Raw genomic sequence first — 18,818 nt, forward strand, 5'->3', positions numbered from 1 at the left:
AGGTTGATCACGTGTCATGAAATGCTGAATACATATGAATACATTGTATATCTAGTATGGATTACTCGTTGCAAACTTTTATCATCAAGTCTCAGAATTATAGTTAGTTTTTTCATGACCTAATCAGTTTTGTTAGTTATAAAATGTTTCTAAAAAAATAATGTGTAAGTTTGATGTTTGTGGCTCAGGAGTCATTGTACAATACTGTTGGAAGTCATTGTATAGCTAAGCCCCGCTTACTAGAGGTTATAATTGTATGCTGGAATTCTGCCAAATGTTTTCTCTTTGATTTAAAGGTAGCATCAGAGAAAAAAGTACCACACCATCACACAACTGCCTTTTCGGAGTGAAGAATGGGGAAAGGGTAAACTAATCAAAAGATAATTGCTTTATTTGCAAAGTTGTAATCAGGAGTAAAATGGTCTCTTTTTGCCTTTTTTTAAGAATGAGAAACGTATATCTGATATATGTGACAGAAATGTCCTCTAAGATATACCGGGCACCTTGTGTCTGAGGAGGTGTTTTCATTTTTCTGATAAGTACATGCCCATGTAAGAAATTACAGCTGACATTTCACTGTAAAGACAATGACAACACTGAAATATTGTCTACTTGGCCTGGTAATTCTATTTGTTATAGAGGTAAGTTTCCTAAATGATGTTATACAGTGGGCTGTTCTTAAAAAACATTTAGCGTTTATTGTGGATATATCTTTAACATATATAAATATCGTGTTTCTAGGGCTGTACCATGAATGGTCCAAGTAATGTCTTTATAATAGATGACTGCATGTTATGTAAAAATACATTGATATCAATATCATTTTTAACTCACCTGAGCTGAAAGCTCAAGTGATTATGATAAGTTTTTGTCCGGCGTCCGTCTGTATGTCCGTCCGTCGGTCTGTTTGTTCGTCTGTCCGTTAAATGTTTCACAATATCTACTTCTCCAGAACCACTGGGCCGATTTCAACCAAACTTGACACAAAGCATTATTAGGTAAAGGGAATTAAAGTTTCTTAAAAATAAAAATCCACACCCTTTTTCAAAGGGAGATACCTAAAATTTATTAAAAATATGTGGGTATCTGTATATAAAAGTTTGTAAAAGTCATGATCTCCAGGAGGTAGATTGGGGACACGTTGGAGGCTTACGATTTTTTTTATATTATTCTCAAAAACCCAAATGGTATAATATATGGTATAACATGTTCTTATATGTATGCCAGCGTTTTGACATATTGTTGATTCTTAATTGCATGTTTAGACTGCAGGGGCTCCTGGAAAAATATTGGTCCCTACAAGAGGTTCAAAGTTTGATGTAGGTTTATACAAATATAAACAGTTTTTTTAGATCTTCTTGAGAATTGAAATGCTCAATATGTGGTATGACTGTTATATTATCCAGTTACAAAAGAAAGACTCAATATTTTACATATCAAGAATATATCTAGAGAAAATTTTGAAATTTTTTACTGGGTCTATTCTACTAAATTGTCCAGATATGTTGTACAATATGTCTCAATAGAGCTGCTTTTATCATGGTTGTTGTTACTCAGGTGAGCGATGTAGCCCGTGGGCCTCTTGTCAGTATACATATATTAACCATATGAAACATCGGATATATACCCTATATTATGCGATTACCTCTTTTTCTGTTTTTCTCGATTTTTTTTACATCGTCAACAGAGAGAGAGAGAGAGAGAGAGAGAGAGAGAGAGAGAGAGAGAGAGAGAGAGAGAGAGAGAGAGAGAGAGAGAGAGAGAGAGAGAGAGATCTACTAGTACATGTGCATACACAGTTTATCATATTTTCAGGCGGTGCATTCCCTGGGAGAAACGTGTATATCGTCCTCTGACTGTGCAGATACAGAATGCTGTGTTGAGGTTGAGAGGCGACTGCGCCGATTCATTTTTGGATCCTCTAAGGGAACCTGCCAGGCCCGTCGCTACCAGGGTCAGGCATGCCACGTGTTTCTGGTCCATGCTTTTGGTAATCCAAACCTGTATATGAATTATTGTCCCTGTGAAGAGGGCTTGATCTGTCATGGCGATACTGTGGATGTGCACGGAAGTCAGCACGTCCACCACAATCCTAAGTGTTTACCTGCAGCGGAAGTCTCGACAGCACAAGCGCAGAATACTCCCAGCAGCACCCTCCCACCGTCCAATCCGGAAGTTATCAGTGCCGGCTTTTAACAACAGATGTATTCTTTTAACTATTGGAACTTGCCTTGCTAACATGCAAAACATTCAACAGAATTTCGTTGACTTTTGAAATTCATGTAAAAATAAAGAGTCTTCTTGAAAACCACATGACCAATGGCTACCATTTTTGGTTTGAAGCATCTCCATGATAAGAGAAATCTAAGTTCATGAATTTCCCACCCTGGGGCCTCATGGGCGGGGCCAAATATGCAAATAAGTCAAATGATGATGTGAAATACGACCTCCAGTAAATTGGCAAAAAAACAAATAACGGATTTTTTGTTTTATTTTTTCATGTAATTAATCTTTGATATATGTTCCCTTATATAATTCCATTTTTTTTTTCGAAATAAAACAATTACATGGAGGATATAGATCTTTATTTACGGTAGGGGTACACTGTTTACATTCAATACCCATAGAGTTTTTGTTCCGCCCAACATTTGAAAGAGTTTAAAATACACGAGCGATATTAGGTACATTCTCTTTCAGCAGGTCAATAGAGCGAGAGTATAGATAATCCCAGATTTTTTTTACTCTTCCCACCCCCGCCCCCTCCCTTTATGAAATGATGATTGCAAACATCAAAATACAAGCGGAGGTACTTGTCAGAGGAGTCATGGAATAGGATTAAGACTCTAAACTTAAACTGAAAATGCAGACATTAGACTGTCTGACAGGTCCATCTAAGGGCTATGGTACTCAGGTGACTGTCAAGGCCTGTGGGCCTTTAGTTTTATAATTATTTCATGTGTCGCCATTTTTTAACCTATACATCTACACAACTGAATCGAACTTCTTTATACAAATACATCAATATTGAATTACATGTAACACAACTTTTAAATGTTTCATCTTTTACATTATACCAATAAAGCAGAGGTATATACATGTACATGTATATACAGAAATATTAGCCCAGTCTGATAAGCTCCTTTAAAAACTTATTAAACCACAAGATGTGCACGTTACATACAGTTCTAGTATTGATTTTGGTTGGTTGGAAAAAATCGTATAATATACGATATTATTCTGTTCAAACAAGGAATAATCTCTGCAAGATGGCATTTTAACGAGAAATTATCTTTTACCAAAATATACTACACCATAATATCACAATTTTCACACATTTATTGATACAAGAACTTCGGTATTAAATATGCAACATTCTATCAGCACAACAAAAACACGTCTAATACATGTGCATTAATCAGAATATTTACAATTTAATACAAAAAAATGTTTGGGAGGGGAGGGGTAATATTGATTTTCAAGTATTTTTTTAAAGACCAATTGCAACTGTAAATCTCTATGAAAATGGTGTTTATTTATTTCAAATATTTTCGATGCTGTCTGCTCATCTTATTTGTTTTCCTATTTGATCCTTTATATCAAAGTTTTACATTAGTAGTGATTCCATAGTCCGTCCTTTTTTATTCATATATTTTTTCCCTATGAAAATCGACCTGAATGTATGTACCTCTGACGATTTGTATTTATATGTATTTTATATATAGGTTCCTCTTGTACCAAATTATTTAGTTTGAGCGAATAAACTGAACTTGTTAATTTAGCTTGGGGGATATTTAAGATTAAAACTGCGTAAAATACCCCCGCGCGCATGGAATTTAATGTAGTTAATCAAGTATCTGCTTTCCCCGTTTATCGATTGGTCAAAATCTACAGCGACTGAAACTGACAGAACTGAAATTGACATGAAACCTACAGCGACCTAAGAAAAATCACAGACTGTAAGAAATATTTATGATATTGATGGCAGACTCAAAGTTTCACAGAAGACGATTTTGTTGTTTCTTTTAGCAAACGTACTTATGAACGTTAACAGTAATTTAGTGAATTTTACTTTTTATATTCAGTTTATTAATTAGTTAAAAGAAAGATGTTAATATAGACAATAAAATGCTTTCTTTGATGATTCATGCGGGTTCAATCTAATCAAAATTGCATGCGGGTTATGAAGGTAGCGATCATTGCAGAAAAAATAAAACCCGCTGACGCGGGTTATGTATTTTGTCTACAATTTCGCTACCTTCATATCCCGAATGAATCACCAAAGAAAGCATTTTATTGTTTAAATAAAAACAGCCAGACTGAAATCTACACGCCACGTTTATCGATTGGTCGAAATCTACAGCGGCTGAAACTGACAGGGCTGAAATTTACATTAGAAGAAAGATCACGGACTGCACGAAATATTCATGATAATGTCAGACTCAAAGTCTCACAGGAGACGATTTAGCTGGGTTGTTTTTTTTTTAGCAAACGTACTTGTGTACATTAACAGTAATTTAGTGAATTTTACTTACTTTATATGAACGATTTTTGAATTAGTTAAAAGAAAGATGTGATTATAAATAATAAAATGGTTTTTTTTATTCATGTGGGTTATGAAGGTAGAGATCATTGCAGAAAAAATTACAAAACCTGCAATGTCGCCACCTTCATGTTTCGAATAAATCCCAAAGAAGGCATTTTATTGTTTAAATAATGAACGAAGTCTTGTCTACAGCACAAAAAAAAACAAGAAAATGGCAGAAATACTTGAAACGTGTTAAATTTAAATGGGTAATAAATTAGCATTATCCAAAATGACACCAATACTGACAATCTAATTTTCAGCATAGCATTTCTTTAAACAAATTTCTAAACCTGTTATCACTAAAGAAATAGACAAAGGGATTTAGAATGCTATTAATTGCAACAAAATATTGGAGCAACCCGAACCATACAAAAGTGGACCTATCAATAGTAACGTACGGGTCATAATAATTCTTGTACGCGACGTACGTGTTAAACATTGTATGAGGGAAATAGCTGACAATGAGAAGAACCGTAATGATACAGAACGTCAGTGTTACTTTGACGTTGTCGTTTTCCGCAGCTCGCCGAGCATCTCGCTCGTCTTTTGAAGTTGCATCCTGATTCTTAATATGACGAAAACTTTGACCCTCTCTTAATTTCAATGCTTTTTGAGCCAGAATTGTCTTCCAAATGATAACCTGAAGGCATGTTACGATAACGGCGAAGATTACCGATACCGTTAAGCTTGAAAGGCAGTAAAAGAATGGCCAAACCTTGCGTTCACCCGTATTTCCAATCAGACATTGGGAAGTCGTACGTCCTTCCATTGTCACGTACCAGTTGCCGGTCATAAAAGGAAAAGGCAGACCACTCACACAAGCAAAACCGACACAAGCTAGACAGACGCGTTTCGCCGTAGAAACAGACATCTGGGGCTTCAATGGATGACAGATCTTCCTGTATCTCTCAATAGCAATGACGACAATGATGGCGTATGACGTCGAAGACACGACGTAACCGGTGAAATAGGCATTCTATGTCGCTGGTATCGTACGATGTAAACCATAGCTGTTCTACCTCTTTCATGACATGCGCAATAGAGGTGCTAAGATCGAAATACGCCAAAATAAAGACAAAGATTTTGTACGTAGAATCATATTGAATTTTACGGAAAATGTTAAGGACAAAAGCATTTCCTACTATTCCTACAACACTTAGAAACAGTATGAATATCCCCAAAGGAAGTCGATTCATCCGTTCACTGACAACTTGGGGGTGGGTCACGACAGATGCGTTTTGACCCATGATGTTGTTCACAGTTTGGTTTCATCTGAGCTTGTTATCTGGAGACGTGGCTATTTATACCGATGAGTTGCTCACAAGTGCATGCCAATATAGTGTAATTTTATACATTGTAGATTTATTGCTGCCGATTTCTCTTTATGTGTATCTGCTAATGATACTTTTTTCCATATATATGATAACAAACTAAGGTTATTGGTTACTTATTTCTTTTTATATGAAAGCAATTCAAATATTGTAGTATTAGATTAAAAAAAGCAGTCTTCTACAGCAATATACTTTCAATCATAAAATAAAACGGGAATCCTATTAATGAGAAAAGTTGATTTAGCGACCACGAAATCTGACCATTAATAATATTGTAACAAACAATATCGGTGGACTTGAATCTTATTGCCAGAACTAAATATGCTTCGGGCTTTATTGGGTTTGATCACGCCCCGACCGAAATTATCATCTCATAATACTCAAAGAATGATTCCTTATTCCTAAAGAGGTTCGATCCTCTGATTTTGGGTAGCCATTTTGGTTCACCTCTAGTCTAGAAATACTGTGTCATATATGAATTCTACTTGTAAATTCTTTTTAACAATGCCAAACAAACTATATTGAATAAAATAGTGAAGGAAAAATTCCATATTTAGAGAGTGTAGTAAGGGACTATATTTTGTGGCGGAAGGTTTTTAAGAACAAAATGATCATTTTTCATAACTCCGATGTTTTAGAGTACCGTAATTTTAGCTTTCTTATTTTCCGCGCAGACCAAAATTTCAGATATTTTATGCATTGGAATATCTTCGTGTTGTTTCAAAAAACATATTTCAACAATATTTCAATTTTTCTATTGACATATATTGGTATATCTAAGTGATATTTCATAAAAGTAAAGAAAAAATCAACTCCAATTTTCCCCTAAAATTAGCTTATTTCATGCCATATCTCAAAATTTACATTATAGACCCATACTTTTCGTTTTATTTTCTGAATATTTAAGTTTCTTTTGACAAGTCTGTCATAATTTGAGAAAAGGTTTGAGACTTACAAAATAAAATAATTGCATGTTTAATCGTTTATGAATAAAAATAGTGGGTTTTTTTCAGTGCAAAAAGGTCAAAATATCATAAGGTGAAGAAATAGCAAATTTTTCATTATGATAATTTTAATTTTATTCATTCTAAATAATGTAAATATGTATTTGATACCATGGTTCATTTCGATAAAAAATTATAGAGGGAAAAGCGATTTATGTGAAATTTGCACTCCAGTGCAGAAAGGTCATATTAGATACACCGTAGCGCCGAAAGGAGCATATAGACCCAAAAATTTTGATTCGAATTTTGGTTTAGATATATGTGTGTAGATGCTAAAAATATACTTTAGAAATAAACTTTAAGACTTTTGATCGCAGGATCGAACGTCCAAGACTAACGTCAAAAACGTAGCAATACGCCTGACGTTACGTTTGAAATTTGTAAAATTTTAGGTCATTAGAAAGGTCAAATGACCGTTTTTATCTACAATGAAGAGTAAAAAAAATTAAATTATAAGAATGAATTCAATATTTATTAGTTTTATACGATATAATATGGTTTGAAATAGTTTACGTTTTTTTATAAACCGCAAACTGTCCCAAACCATTTTATATCGTGTAAAACAAATAAATGATCTGTAACTCGATCGGGTTCGGGGTTTTCAAAAAATAATCAAATATGTCTGCGACCATGAAAAAGTAAACAGTTTACAGAAATATTTCGAAATAAGTCTTGGAGAAGAGAGTTTATCCCATTTATTTCATTAACGAGGTAATTTTTGTTTTGGTGATTTAACATCAACAGTTTTACCCTATATTCGCACGGGTGATCGACGAGATACTAGCCGCGTGGCTCGTAAAACACTGTAGTTTATTCCAGTTTGTGACATACCTAACCCTAAACAGAGTTGGGGTCAATTACTTTGAAAAGTAATTAATTACTTTCAAATACATTGGCAATTTTATCAATTACTTGCAATTACAATTACATTGATTTTTAAAAAATGTAATTAATTACTACTTTGATAAATGTAATTAATTACATTTCAATTACTTTAGTTTTATTTTTTTAAATCTTGAGAACATATACATATATTAACAGCATTAAGATATACAGGGCTTTATGCACAGTTATGTTTTTAAAGGTTGTATAGTTCGGTTGAGATCAGATTTCTTGAAAATTTCTAGACCAATTTTCTTTAACATTACCGGTAAATTCATTAAGTACCATTGAGTTCATTTTTGGTTATGAATAATATTTTCTCTATAGTGAATTAATTTTTATTCACATATGAACATGATGAAAACTGTGTTTTTTCAGAAAGTACAAATTTCGGCAGTACAGCATATCAGGATATAAATAATAATTGTTACAATTCACAAGAATGAGATATTTTGTTTCCCTTGGGTCTAAAATCAATGGGGGTTCTTGGGTATTAGAGGAGTTCACACCTCCACAAAATTAGATCTTTACCTATTGCCCTGGGCAGTGTGTCATGCTGTATAAACATATGAAACATTATGGGACATTTGATTATTGTATAAACAATTTAAAGTCCATGCCAAACATGTATAAAATCTATTTATCATTATAAGACACCTTTTTAATATTTTAAACTTGGAAAAAAGTAATTGAGATGTAATTGAAAAGTAATTGAAAATACACAATATTTTTTGAATGTATTTAAATACATTCAATTACTTGTAATTGAAGACAGACTCAATTACCAATTACTTTCAATTACTTTGAAAAATGTAATTAATTACACTCAATTACAAATACTTTTTTCAATTACCCCATCCCTGACCCTAAAGGACACTCGGTATTGTTTCATACAGCAGACTATAGACAAACGGAAGTTATTGGGGCTCTTGTTGATACTAACCAATGCTAACTGAATTCTTTACAGGCGCTCGGTATAAATAAACATTTGTACGTATATGGTACATGTAGTGACTAGTCATGTGTCTACAAATACTGTTGATTTTTATGCACGTAGATACTTTAACAGACTCACCAAACACCCAGTTTTTGTGTGAATTTGGTATCATATGACTAATATTGATAAATGCTGAAGACTATAACCTGTAGAGATTTCAATTTAGAGACTCCTTTGATGCAAAAGTCAAAGATATATTTAATTTTTTTTTCCAACCAAACAATCAAAACTTTTAAGGCAAAATACACACACTTGTTAAGTCTCTCTCTCTCTCTCTCTCTCTCTCTCTCTCTCTCTCTCTCTCTCTCTCTCTCTCTCCATCAACACATACTACATTTCTTTCAGAGTACATGTACATGTACATGTATGATGTAATCTATATCTTGAATCTTTTAAAACATGTTCTAGCTGATCCATGTTGATTTTTTTTTTAAATTAAACTTTTCAAAAAAGTTGCAATATTTTTATATTTGCTAACAGGGGAGATCTTTCTTTTCAGAGTAGAAAGGCCATGTTATGTACCAGAAAAGTGAAATGTCAAAAGTGATATCATTTAGGAAGTGGCAGCTGCTCTTCTTGTTGGTGTCCATTATTCTTCTGCTGTATTTGGTAACCTCCTTCCTACGTCCGTCCAAAAAAAATGTACCATCGGCTACAACACACATAAACAGCCATTACATAGAGTGGCCTGAATTACGAGTGGCCGATGATTCTGAGGTAGGTTTTTTCATGATTACTGGACTGTTCATGTATTTTTCTGAATATCCAAGTCCATGAACAGCTAACTCTCTGTCTAGTCTGGAAAAATTATACAAAGTTGGAGCAAATTAATAACCCAGCTAGTTCCAGAAATTCTACATTTGTCATTGACCATAAAGTATTGTATGTCATTGTCTGACCACACATAGTTATTGCTTACATAAAGCATTGTTTCTCATTTGTGAATACAATATTACAGTCAAAGCGACAGATAAACAACCCAGAACATTTTCCTTGTATGTAAACGGAAGCTTATCCATAATATTCTATATTCTAAACTAAAGCATAAATCTTTGGTTGTTTAAGGGTCCAAATAAATTTGTCAAAGATAATTAAAACTATCATATGATATGTAAATAGAAGTGGTTGGGATATTCTTAACAAAGAAAAAGAGAGATGAATAGAAATGTTATTAATGATACATGTCTCATGATTCCAGGCATGGTTCAAGAAGTACTGTATGAAGTCTGAATCACCTTTGTCACTGGAGAATTACCCAGAGATAATAGAAGTATGGAAGAGTTCTACAGACTTACCCTGCATGTAAGATGACTGATGCATAAGAGTAATAAGATTATTCTACATTTATGAAATGGAAAAAAATAATCCAGACTTATCATTTGTAACAAAAAGTTACAACAGAATGTATACATATATGTCTATACTGTATATATGTTATAAGAGAAATTTGAAAAGTTAAAATCAGAATGTAATTACCAGAAACTTCTCACAGACAATGCATAAAATAAATCTTTTCAGTTGAAAATGAACCAAAATGGGAGAAACTTCTTTATTTCTTATTTGATAATTAGTACACTGTGAGATTTAACATAAAGGCAAAATTTAGATATCATGTTACAATTAAAATGCATTAACATTCTTGATACACGTAACACTAACTTAGTTTCAAACCCTCAACAAATAAATTGAATTCATTCATTTTTCAGGGACATGTACAAAAGGTTTTCTGCAATTTTCACTATCACTGAGAATCCAGCAAAAGTAGTTATACCAGAAACCTTTGCCACAAAGGTCAAAGGTTGGCTGGGAGGAAATGAAAAACTCTTCAACAATGTGAAAGATCAGGTTTGTATATATTTCTGTAATAGTATATATATTTCCACCCCACCCACTCCACCAAAACAAAAAACAAAACAAAAACTATATGCTGTCATTAGACAGTAGTACCCGCACCAAGTGTTTGCCCCTAAATAACACTGTTTTGTACCAGTTTAATTAAAATTGAAGGCCACATGCAAGCTTCTGGGCTGCGTTTTACAAAAGAACTTATGACTTATGACCAAATTAATGAATGCTAATTAATCATCAACTAATCAATGATTTATTCTTATGGCTGGAAAGTATAATTATTGGAATTGAAATATTTTTAAATAAATGGTTTTATGTCAATTTTGTTCTTAAAAGATCATTTTATGAGAATGTAAATATTTACAACTTTGTCTTAAGTTCTTTTGTAAAATGCTGCAGCCCTGTAATACATTTAAAAATTGTAATTTTCATAACTGAAAGATGAGATCCCTTCCCATATGATAATACATATGAGCAGCACTTTATGTGCAATTTGGGGTTGAACTGTTTGCAGTGAATTTTCAGTTAATCAATAATCTTAACATTTCATGTCATAGAAAGTATAGCTTAAAGCTGTTATTTACCTAATAAAATAGTGCAAGTGTGGACTATAAACATTATAATTTGAATCATTTATTGTTTATATTGATTTTAATTTGTCAGTGAATATTAGTTATTGATCCCAAGGTAGAAATATGACTTCTGATCATATCTCAATAGATCATTTGTCAATTATGCAAGTGTAATGTAATTTTTTTCTAAGATTACTTTTTTTTTTACCAGTTTATAAAACTTTTTAGACCCCCAATTATATTTTGATTTTAATAGATCATTCGACAATTAAAGGGGGGGGGGCAACAGTTTATATTTGAGTTTGTTTGGGGGTGAGGGTTCCAAGTCATATATTTGACAATTTTGTAATGTGATTTAAAATAAGACTAAGCCATACTACAGTCATGAACATGAACAGTATAGAACAAAACACAAACTACCTGTAATACATGTATATATACATAGGAAATATTACAAAACATAGATAATTGATCTATATATCTGGCATGGGTTTGTAAATTGAATCATACATCATGTACATATATTATTGTTTCTTTGTTCAAGGCATTTCAGATGGTATGTAGGTCATGATCCCAAGTGCTCTTCCTGAAATTATCAAATATCATAAAAACCATTGAGATCCCCACCTTAATCCATAAATATTATTCCTCCTTAGGTCATGGCGCATCAGATCATTATGGCATGTAAGTCATGACCCTAAGGGGTCATCCTAACCCCCTTAGATTCAGAAATTGTCAATTATCTCTAAATTATTGGTGTTTGATGATCCTATCTCTATTTAATCTTTATTATTAAGTCTCCTGAATGAAATTTGGAGACTTATTGTTTTTGTACAGTTCTTATTACATGTATTGTTATTCTTCGTCTTCTTCTTTTTCTTCTTTCCTGCTCTGAACTTGTTTCTCAGAGATGGCTGAACAGAATTGTACAAAACTCTAGGATACAATAGGCCAGCATATATAGTTGTGCACCCTGGTTTGATTTTTCTCATTTTGGGTTAGACAACCACTTTTCTGGGGGTGGGTGTCAAAACTGTGTGGGGTCTAACACTGAATCTTATGGGAGGAATCATAGACTCTATTGTAAACGGTAACTTGAAAACGGACAAAGATAACAAAATAGGGTTTTCATCATCATATATTGACTGTTACTGGCAATATATAGGGTTTATTAGATCTGACCCCTGGGGTCATCCCCACCCCCCAGGAATTGGAAATTACCATATATCTCAGAAACTGTTACAATCATGACCCCTAAACCATATATATTCTTGTTTCTGATGTCAAGGGGCATCAAACTGTATGTAGGTCATGGGCCCCAGGGGTGGTTGTGACCCCCCTCGAACAGGAAGTGCACAAATATCTCGAAAACGATTGAGATCCCCACCCCTTAGCCAGATATATTCTTGATCCTTAAAGGGCATCAAACGGTATGTAGGTAATGGGCCTCAGGATTAAATTTAAATTTTCAAAACCTTAATGCACATCTACAGAACAGTCCCTATCATATCCCAAGATATGATGTGTCTATCCATTAAATCATAAGAGGAGTTCTTGGATCTATGTTTTTTTTTTTTGAGTGATAAACGTCAATTTTCTGCTACTATTTGACTCCCTGGATGAAATTTAAATTTTTAAAACCTTATTGCACATCTATAGGACAGCCCCAATTATATCCCAAGAGATGACGTAGCTACTCCAAAAGTTGTAAGAGGAGTTCTGAGAACCATATTTTTTTTGCAAAAAAAACGTCATTTTTTGTTGCCCACTGATTCCCTTCATAAAAAAAAAAAATCTGAAACCCGATCACACTTCAACATGACACCCCTAATCATATTCTAGAAGATCATTTGGCTACTGCCAAAAAAATTTGACGTTTTTGAAACCAGTTTTTTTGTAAAAAAAAAAAACGTCATTTTTCAGCCATTAAATTACCCCCAGGACAAAATTGAAAATTCCGAAACCTTATTGCGCATCTACAGGATACCCTAAAACATATTCCAAGAGATGATTTGACTACTGTTGAAAATGTAGAAGGAGTTCGAGGAGGAAGGTTTTTTGTGAAAAAACATCATTTTTTACCAATTATTTGACCCCCAGGACTTCCAGAGAATTTTTGAAATCTTTTTACAAAACAACATGACACTCCAAATCAAACTCCAAGAGTTCAGTTTGCTGGTTTATAAGATGTAAGAGCAGTTTGAGAAAGTAAAACGTGACAGACGGACGGACGGAACAGGGTAACAACAATATACCCGGACTTTCTTTAGAAAGTGCGGGTATAACAAAAAAACCTGGCAATATCCGGTATATTTTTACTTTGTATGAAATATACAATGAATGATTATTTTTTCTAGCAGAAGCTTATTTTTTTTCCATAAATTCAGAGAATCTTATTCATTTACAATGAATACACAAGAGAGGAGAATGTCTACAATCCCTTGAGAGAGAAAAGACCCATGTCTAAGCCACCAAGACCAGAGAGGGAATAGTAAGTATTCACCGAGCATTAGACTACTGAGATTTATCTGTCTTAGAAATATGAGACTTATACTTGTAAAATAGGAAATGCTTAACAGATGTACCATGTGTATAGAATTTTGACTGATATACAGTTGTAAAAAATTAAAAGAGTAAAATTTTGTCTTACAGTGTTGAAGAAATATCAGAGAAAACTGCACAGACATGTGATTTCTGTCGATACAAGACGTGAGTTGCAATTATGTCTCTCAATTAATGATTAGGGCAGGGGGCATTCTCATGGTTGACATGCTTCCCATGTGTTTTTTACCCAACAGGTCTTAATGTCATACAAATTTAATGTTTTTTACACCCACACTATCGTATTATTTTTCGCTTTAAATATATCACACTTAAATCTGTGCAACAGAAACACTGCGGAGGATGTATTTGGGCGGGTGGAGGGGGAGTTTTCCTTTACGGCAGCCAATACGTTCAAGCTGGACCACTGGCACACCCTGTCACTCATCAAGAAGCACCACCCCCTTAACTGGACAAACACCCAGTTTATGGACCTCATGAAAACATCTCAGAAATGGTAATCTAGTTGTACATGCTCGATAATAGAGAAAAAAAATGAATCCAAATATACAAGTATACTTTTGGGAGAAAAAAATGAAAAAACTCATGTAGTTATTAAATTCAATGGTATCTTATTTATAAGCCTTAGGATAGTGTTCAATAAAATAATGTTATTTAAAACAGAAACAAAACTACAATCAATAGATTTTGAAATAAGAAGTCAAGCTGTCGTTTATCCCTTATTCTTTGCAGGTTACAGAAAGCTTATGCAATAGACCGTAGCTACAAGTACCCCATGTTGATCTGGGACATGCTGCCTCACGGTGGGGCAAGTCAGATTCATCCACATGTCCATAACTTCCTGGATAGAACCAGATATCAAGGTAATTTATCTAAAGTCATATCCACTCCCATGTCCATAACTTCCTGGATAGAACCAGATATCGAGGTAAATTATCTAAAGTCATATCCACTCCCATGTCCATAACTTCCTGGATAGAACCAGATATCAAGGTAAATCATCTAAAGTCAGATCCACCCACATGTCCATAACCTTCTTGGATAGAACCAGATATCAAGGTAAATCATATAAAGTCAGATCCACCCACATGTTCATAACTTCACGGACAAAACCAGATTATGGTGTCTTAAAATCAGATCAATCTACACATTCATAACCTCCTGGACTAAACCAGATATCAAGATACCGGTAATCAAGATATGATGTCCTAATGTCAAATCCACCTCATGTCCATAACTTCCTGGACAAAACCAGATATCTAGATATGGTATCTATCAGACGTCAGTTGATGGTAGCAAGCAAATCCAGATATATAATGGTTTTGTTTTATATCAAGCTAGAAAGACAAACCAAAATAACTAGACACCAAGTTTTATTTATGATCATGTATACATGTTACTACATTGCAAGTAACATGAATTTATGTTTCCATATTTAATTATATCTCCAAACCAGTTACCTAGGTATTTTGTACATGGAACTGCTTGTATACTGTATTTGATACCTGGTTACTTAATTTCATGAGAAAAACAGCTGCACTGTGTTTCAAAATGTTGGAGTTGTGCATGGTGTGTTTTACAGGGGCTGTGGAGAACTGGAGAATGGCAGCTAACCTGTACACAAAGGACCATCCTAAGAACAACTATTTCTCAGATCTCATCATGATCCACATGTCCTTGGGGCTAGGAGTGAAGTACGGCAAAGCCGTGGCTTTGGCATCTCTGGTAGGATTAACATTTAGGCAATTCAGAGGTTCTGCAAGTGTCTTGATGTGATATAAAACAACAAAGCCAGTATCGGGAAGGGGGTATTGTTTTTCATGACATCAGGATTATCCATACTTTGATGCTGAAAATGATATTTTATTCACTTTGACATTTTTCAAAAAACTCTTTATCAAAGTCTATGCATACACTGTACAAAGTGTATTATAATTGTTCACTCCATACACTAGATTCTTGTGTTACAGGTTCCTAAGAAGGACAATGAAGTCATCATCATCAGTGAGGAGGCTGACCAAGACTTCTTTGATCTTCTGTATTTTACTTATAGAGGTAAGTAAACCAGGATGTACACATACCTGTAGACACAATGCAGAGAACTGCAGGAACAAACTTCTCATGACAATCAGAATAATCCTAGACCTTTATGCTAGAAGCTAGTTTTACATCTATCATTATTGCCATCACTATGTTTCTCAAATATACATTATGAAAACCCATGTAATCAAAGTGATGTCGTAGAACACAAGTTTATGCACATCATGAAACTAAGATACTTACAGATGAAGATTATTCTCACTTAACAATTGTTTGATATGGTTATTTCAGCTTTCATTGATGACATGGAGAAACTGTGCTACAGTTCAGGGATAGGGCTTCCCAGCTTGGTAGGTGGCAGTCTGTTTGTAGATTACTTACTTAACACCAGTACAGAATCATATTGTCTCTAAACTTTTTATTGCTGTTCTTCTGTGTCACCTGCATCTTGGCTTGCCATTGAAGGGCTTACAATATACTCTCCTTACAGGAGTGGATTGTAATTCCTTGGCTAGCAAAGATGTGTCACCTGCAGTATTATATCTGTTTGGCTATAACAGATTTCTGCTCCATAATTATATAATATAAAGAATTCAAAAGAACTCGAAAATCAAAGATAATTATGATATTTAATGTAGTCGAGATTATTCAAATTTGAGATTAACTAAAAAGTTTGTGAAAGTTATCTACTCAAATTTTAAACACTTTGTCCAGCTTATTTGAGGGTTTTTTTTCCTCAGAATATTTTAAGAGTTTGACAATTTGGTGTTTGTAGGACCCAGAAGATAGACTGGGGCGTATTCCTGCGTTTGCCCGTCTTATCACCAGGGGCCCAGTGGAGGATATCAGGTCCGATATCAGCTCACTGGAACTATTTACGGCAAGTATTTCTGTTATAGAAACCTTACTTGTACAAACTCTGTTATTGTGAAGCAGTTATCTCATATTATGTTTTGCTATTGAAATATTAATGTTTTAATACTTGTGGCAAAAAAAAAATTATTTTAATTTACTTTTAACTCAGCACATGTCAAGTTACCATAATCGGATATTGAAGTGAAAAAAATAATGCTCCCTAAAACCAAATTTTCTGGAATTTTTTATGAGAATAACATTTTCAAACCCCTTTATATTTTAAATTGTGTTAAAGTAAAAAAAATTATTATACATGTATTGTATTAACATTTTTAAGCCATAAAATTCAATTGAAAACATTTTATATATATATTTATTTAATGTCTGTAAAGAATATATGATGTTGATCAAATCATATGCCATTGGATTTATTTACATTGTTTGTGTACGTGCAGTCTCCATAATTATTTTTTTTTCTCATAGGCTCAAAATGCTAACACAGACCCCTACAAAGTGATACAGTTTATTAGAAATTCCATCGAGAAACGTGACCGGCGACACAAGAGTTAACCCCCGGCCTTGCTTGCTAAATATTTATTTATTCGGTGTGACTGAGATTAGTGAACCATGATGACTTTTAATGCTCAAGTTTGTTTGTATGTCTTTGTATCTTCCAAGTGATGATTTTAATGTAAAAAACAAGAGTACATTTATAGGTATAACTATTTTGTGTATGTTTCATGTGAGTGGGAATTTTTTTTTTCTAGATGTGATCAGCTATGTAGAAATTTAATGGTTTTGCAAAGAAGTCATAATAAATTGTTCAGGGTGTATAGATACATGTATGTATTTAATATATTTTGTGCAGATTTTAATGAGACCAAAATAAATAAATAGTTTAGCTCCAGTTCCTAGACTGACATTAAGGTCAGACAACATGTTCCTCAGTTTTGTATAACTTTTTCTAGGAATTTGATATTGATTTACTATACTACTTTGACAAGCTTTCTTGCTAAAAATTCGGGTACCTTACCAGGCATTTGTGCAGGATACTAGATTATGCAATTTTTTATATCATCTTGTTGAAAATACATTTGAATTGCTGATATAATAATTTTTGCATATATGGGTGTATATATATATTTTTTTCCTGGAAATTTTAATCATTTTAAAATGATAATAAATAATCAAGGAGATACCAAAAAGATGCTCGAGGAACATGTCGTCTGACCTTAATTACCGTATGTACGTTGTAAGCTGGCCCTATAAACTTTGTAGTAACATTTTGTGTTCCTCTGTGATACATGGCCTGATTCAGGGTCTCTCTGTGATATTCACAGTTTAAGTCAGTCGATATCATTTCACGACAACTTTGCTTCTATAATGTAATAGTGCTGACATTTTCTTGCTCTCGATATACATGCAGTAGTGTTGTATACACGGGTTGAAATATGTGTTCTAAATACCTGCACTCACACGGTACTTTGAGGTGCTTTGAGTAATTCAGTTCTGTAGAAAATGTAATGTATATTACATGTAATATATTAATATATCATTCCAATACATGAGAATTGTTTTATCTTAATTAAAGATTATACTGTTTTAGACGGTAGGAACTTGCACAAGTCCCTGTTGAATCTATTTTTAAAAAAAAATTTAAAAACTGACAAGGAAAATTATTGTTGTAGCATATCTTTAACATCAATATAACACAATCTATATTTTTGGTAAAATGTGCCATTTTGGATATCAAGTTTCTACTTTGTGTTTTGCTTTAGGATCCTTTTTTGCACAAAATGTATGCTGTTTTTATTTTTAAAATATTTTTTTTTTCATGTACTTCATTACATAATAAAAATATATATTTAATGGTTAGTGCTGACTTCCTTATTCCATTATTTTAGACACTACCCCACTTACACATCATGCATGAAACATTAATGAGTTAAATCAAAATCATTCTGATCAATGAAAAGAATATTTTTGACATCAATTCATATCAGCACTTAAAAATATATATAGTGACATGAATCGTTGTTCTGCATATCCTTTTTTCCCCATAAATGACCATGCACCAGTGCCCATACATGAATATTTCATTAGGTACTGCAACTTGCAGGGTTAGGTGTATCTTTACAGACA

At 33.5% G+C, this 18,818-nt stretch overlaps 2 protein-coding genes and 1 pseudogene across 2 annotated transcripts; 2 read left to right on the forward strand and 1 right to left on the reverse strand.

Annotated features, from left to right (window-relative positions):
- Positions 1 to 499: 499 nt before the first annotated feature.
- On the forward strand, positions 500 to 2,313 carry LOC128158098 (uncharacterized). The gene is made up of 2 exons (XM_052820806.1): positions 500 to 641; positions 1,816 to 2,313. Exons 1-2 carry the CDS (start codon positions 588 to 590, stop codon positions 2,194 to 2,196), a joined length of 435 nt encoding a protein of 144 aa, XP_052676766.1. The 5' UTR covers positions 500 to 587; the 3' UTR covers positions 2,197 to 2,313.
- Positions 2,314 to 4,527: 2,214 nt separating this feature from the next.
- On the reverse strand, positions 4,528 to 5,847 carry LOC128159305 (neuropeptides capa receptor-like; annotated as a pseudogene).
- A 1,664-nt stretch (positions 5,848 to 7,511) lies between these two features.
- On the forward strand, positions 7,512 to 18,551 carry LOC128158077 (uncharacterized). The gene is made up of 13 exons (XM_052820778.1): positions 7,512 to 7,631; positions 9,299 to 9,516; positions 9,998 to 10,101; positions 10,506 to 10,644; positions 13,607 to 13,710; positions 13,872 to 13,928; positions 14,110 to 14,277; positions 14,514 to 14,644; positions 15,364 to 15,506; positions 15,752 to 15,836; positions 16,113 to 16,171; positions 16,597 to 16,701; positions 17,160 to 18,551. Exons 2-13 carry the CDS (start codon positions 9,316 to 9,318, stop codon positions 17,244 to 17,246), a joined length of 1,383 nt encoding a protein of 460 aa, XP_052676738.1. The 5' UTR covers positions 7,512 to 7,631; positions 9,299 to 9,315; the 3' UTR covers positions 17,247 to 18,551.
- Positions 18,552 to 18,818: the final 267 nt, after the last annotated feature.

This window comes from Crassostrea angulata, chromosome 8 (genome assembly GCF_025612915.1).
Source record: "Crassostrea angulata isolate pt1a10 chromosome 8, ASM2561291v2, whole genome shotgun sequence".
Classification (NCBI taxonomy): domain Eukaryota; kingdom Metazoa; phylum Mollusca; class Bivalvia; order Ostreida; family Ostreidae; genus Magallana; species Magallana angulata.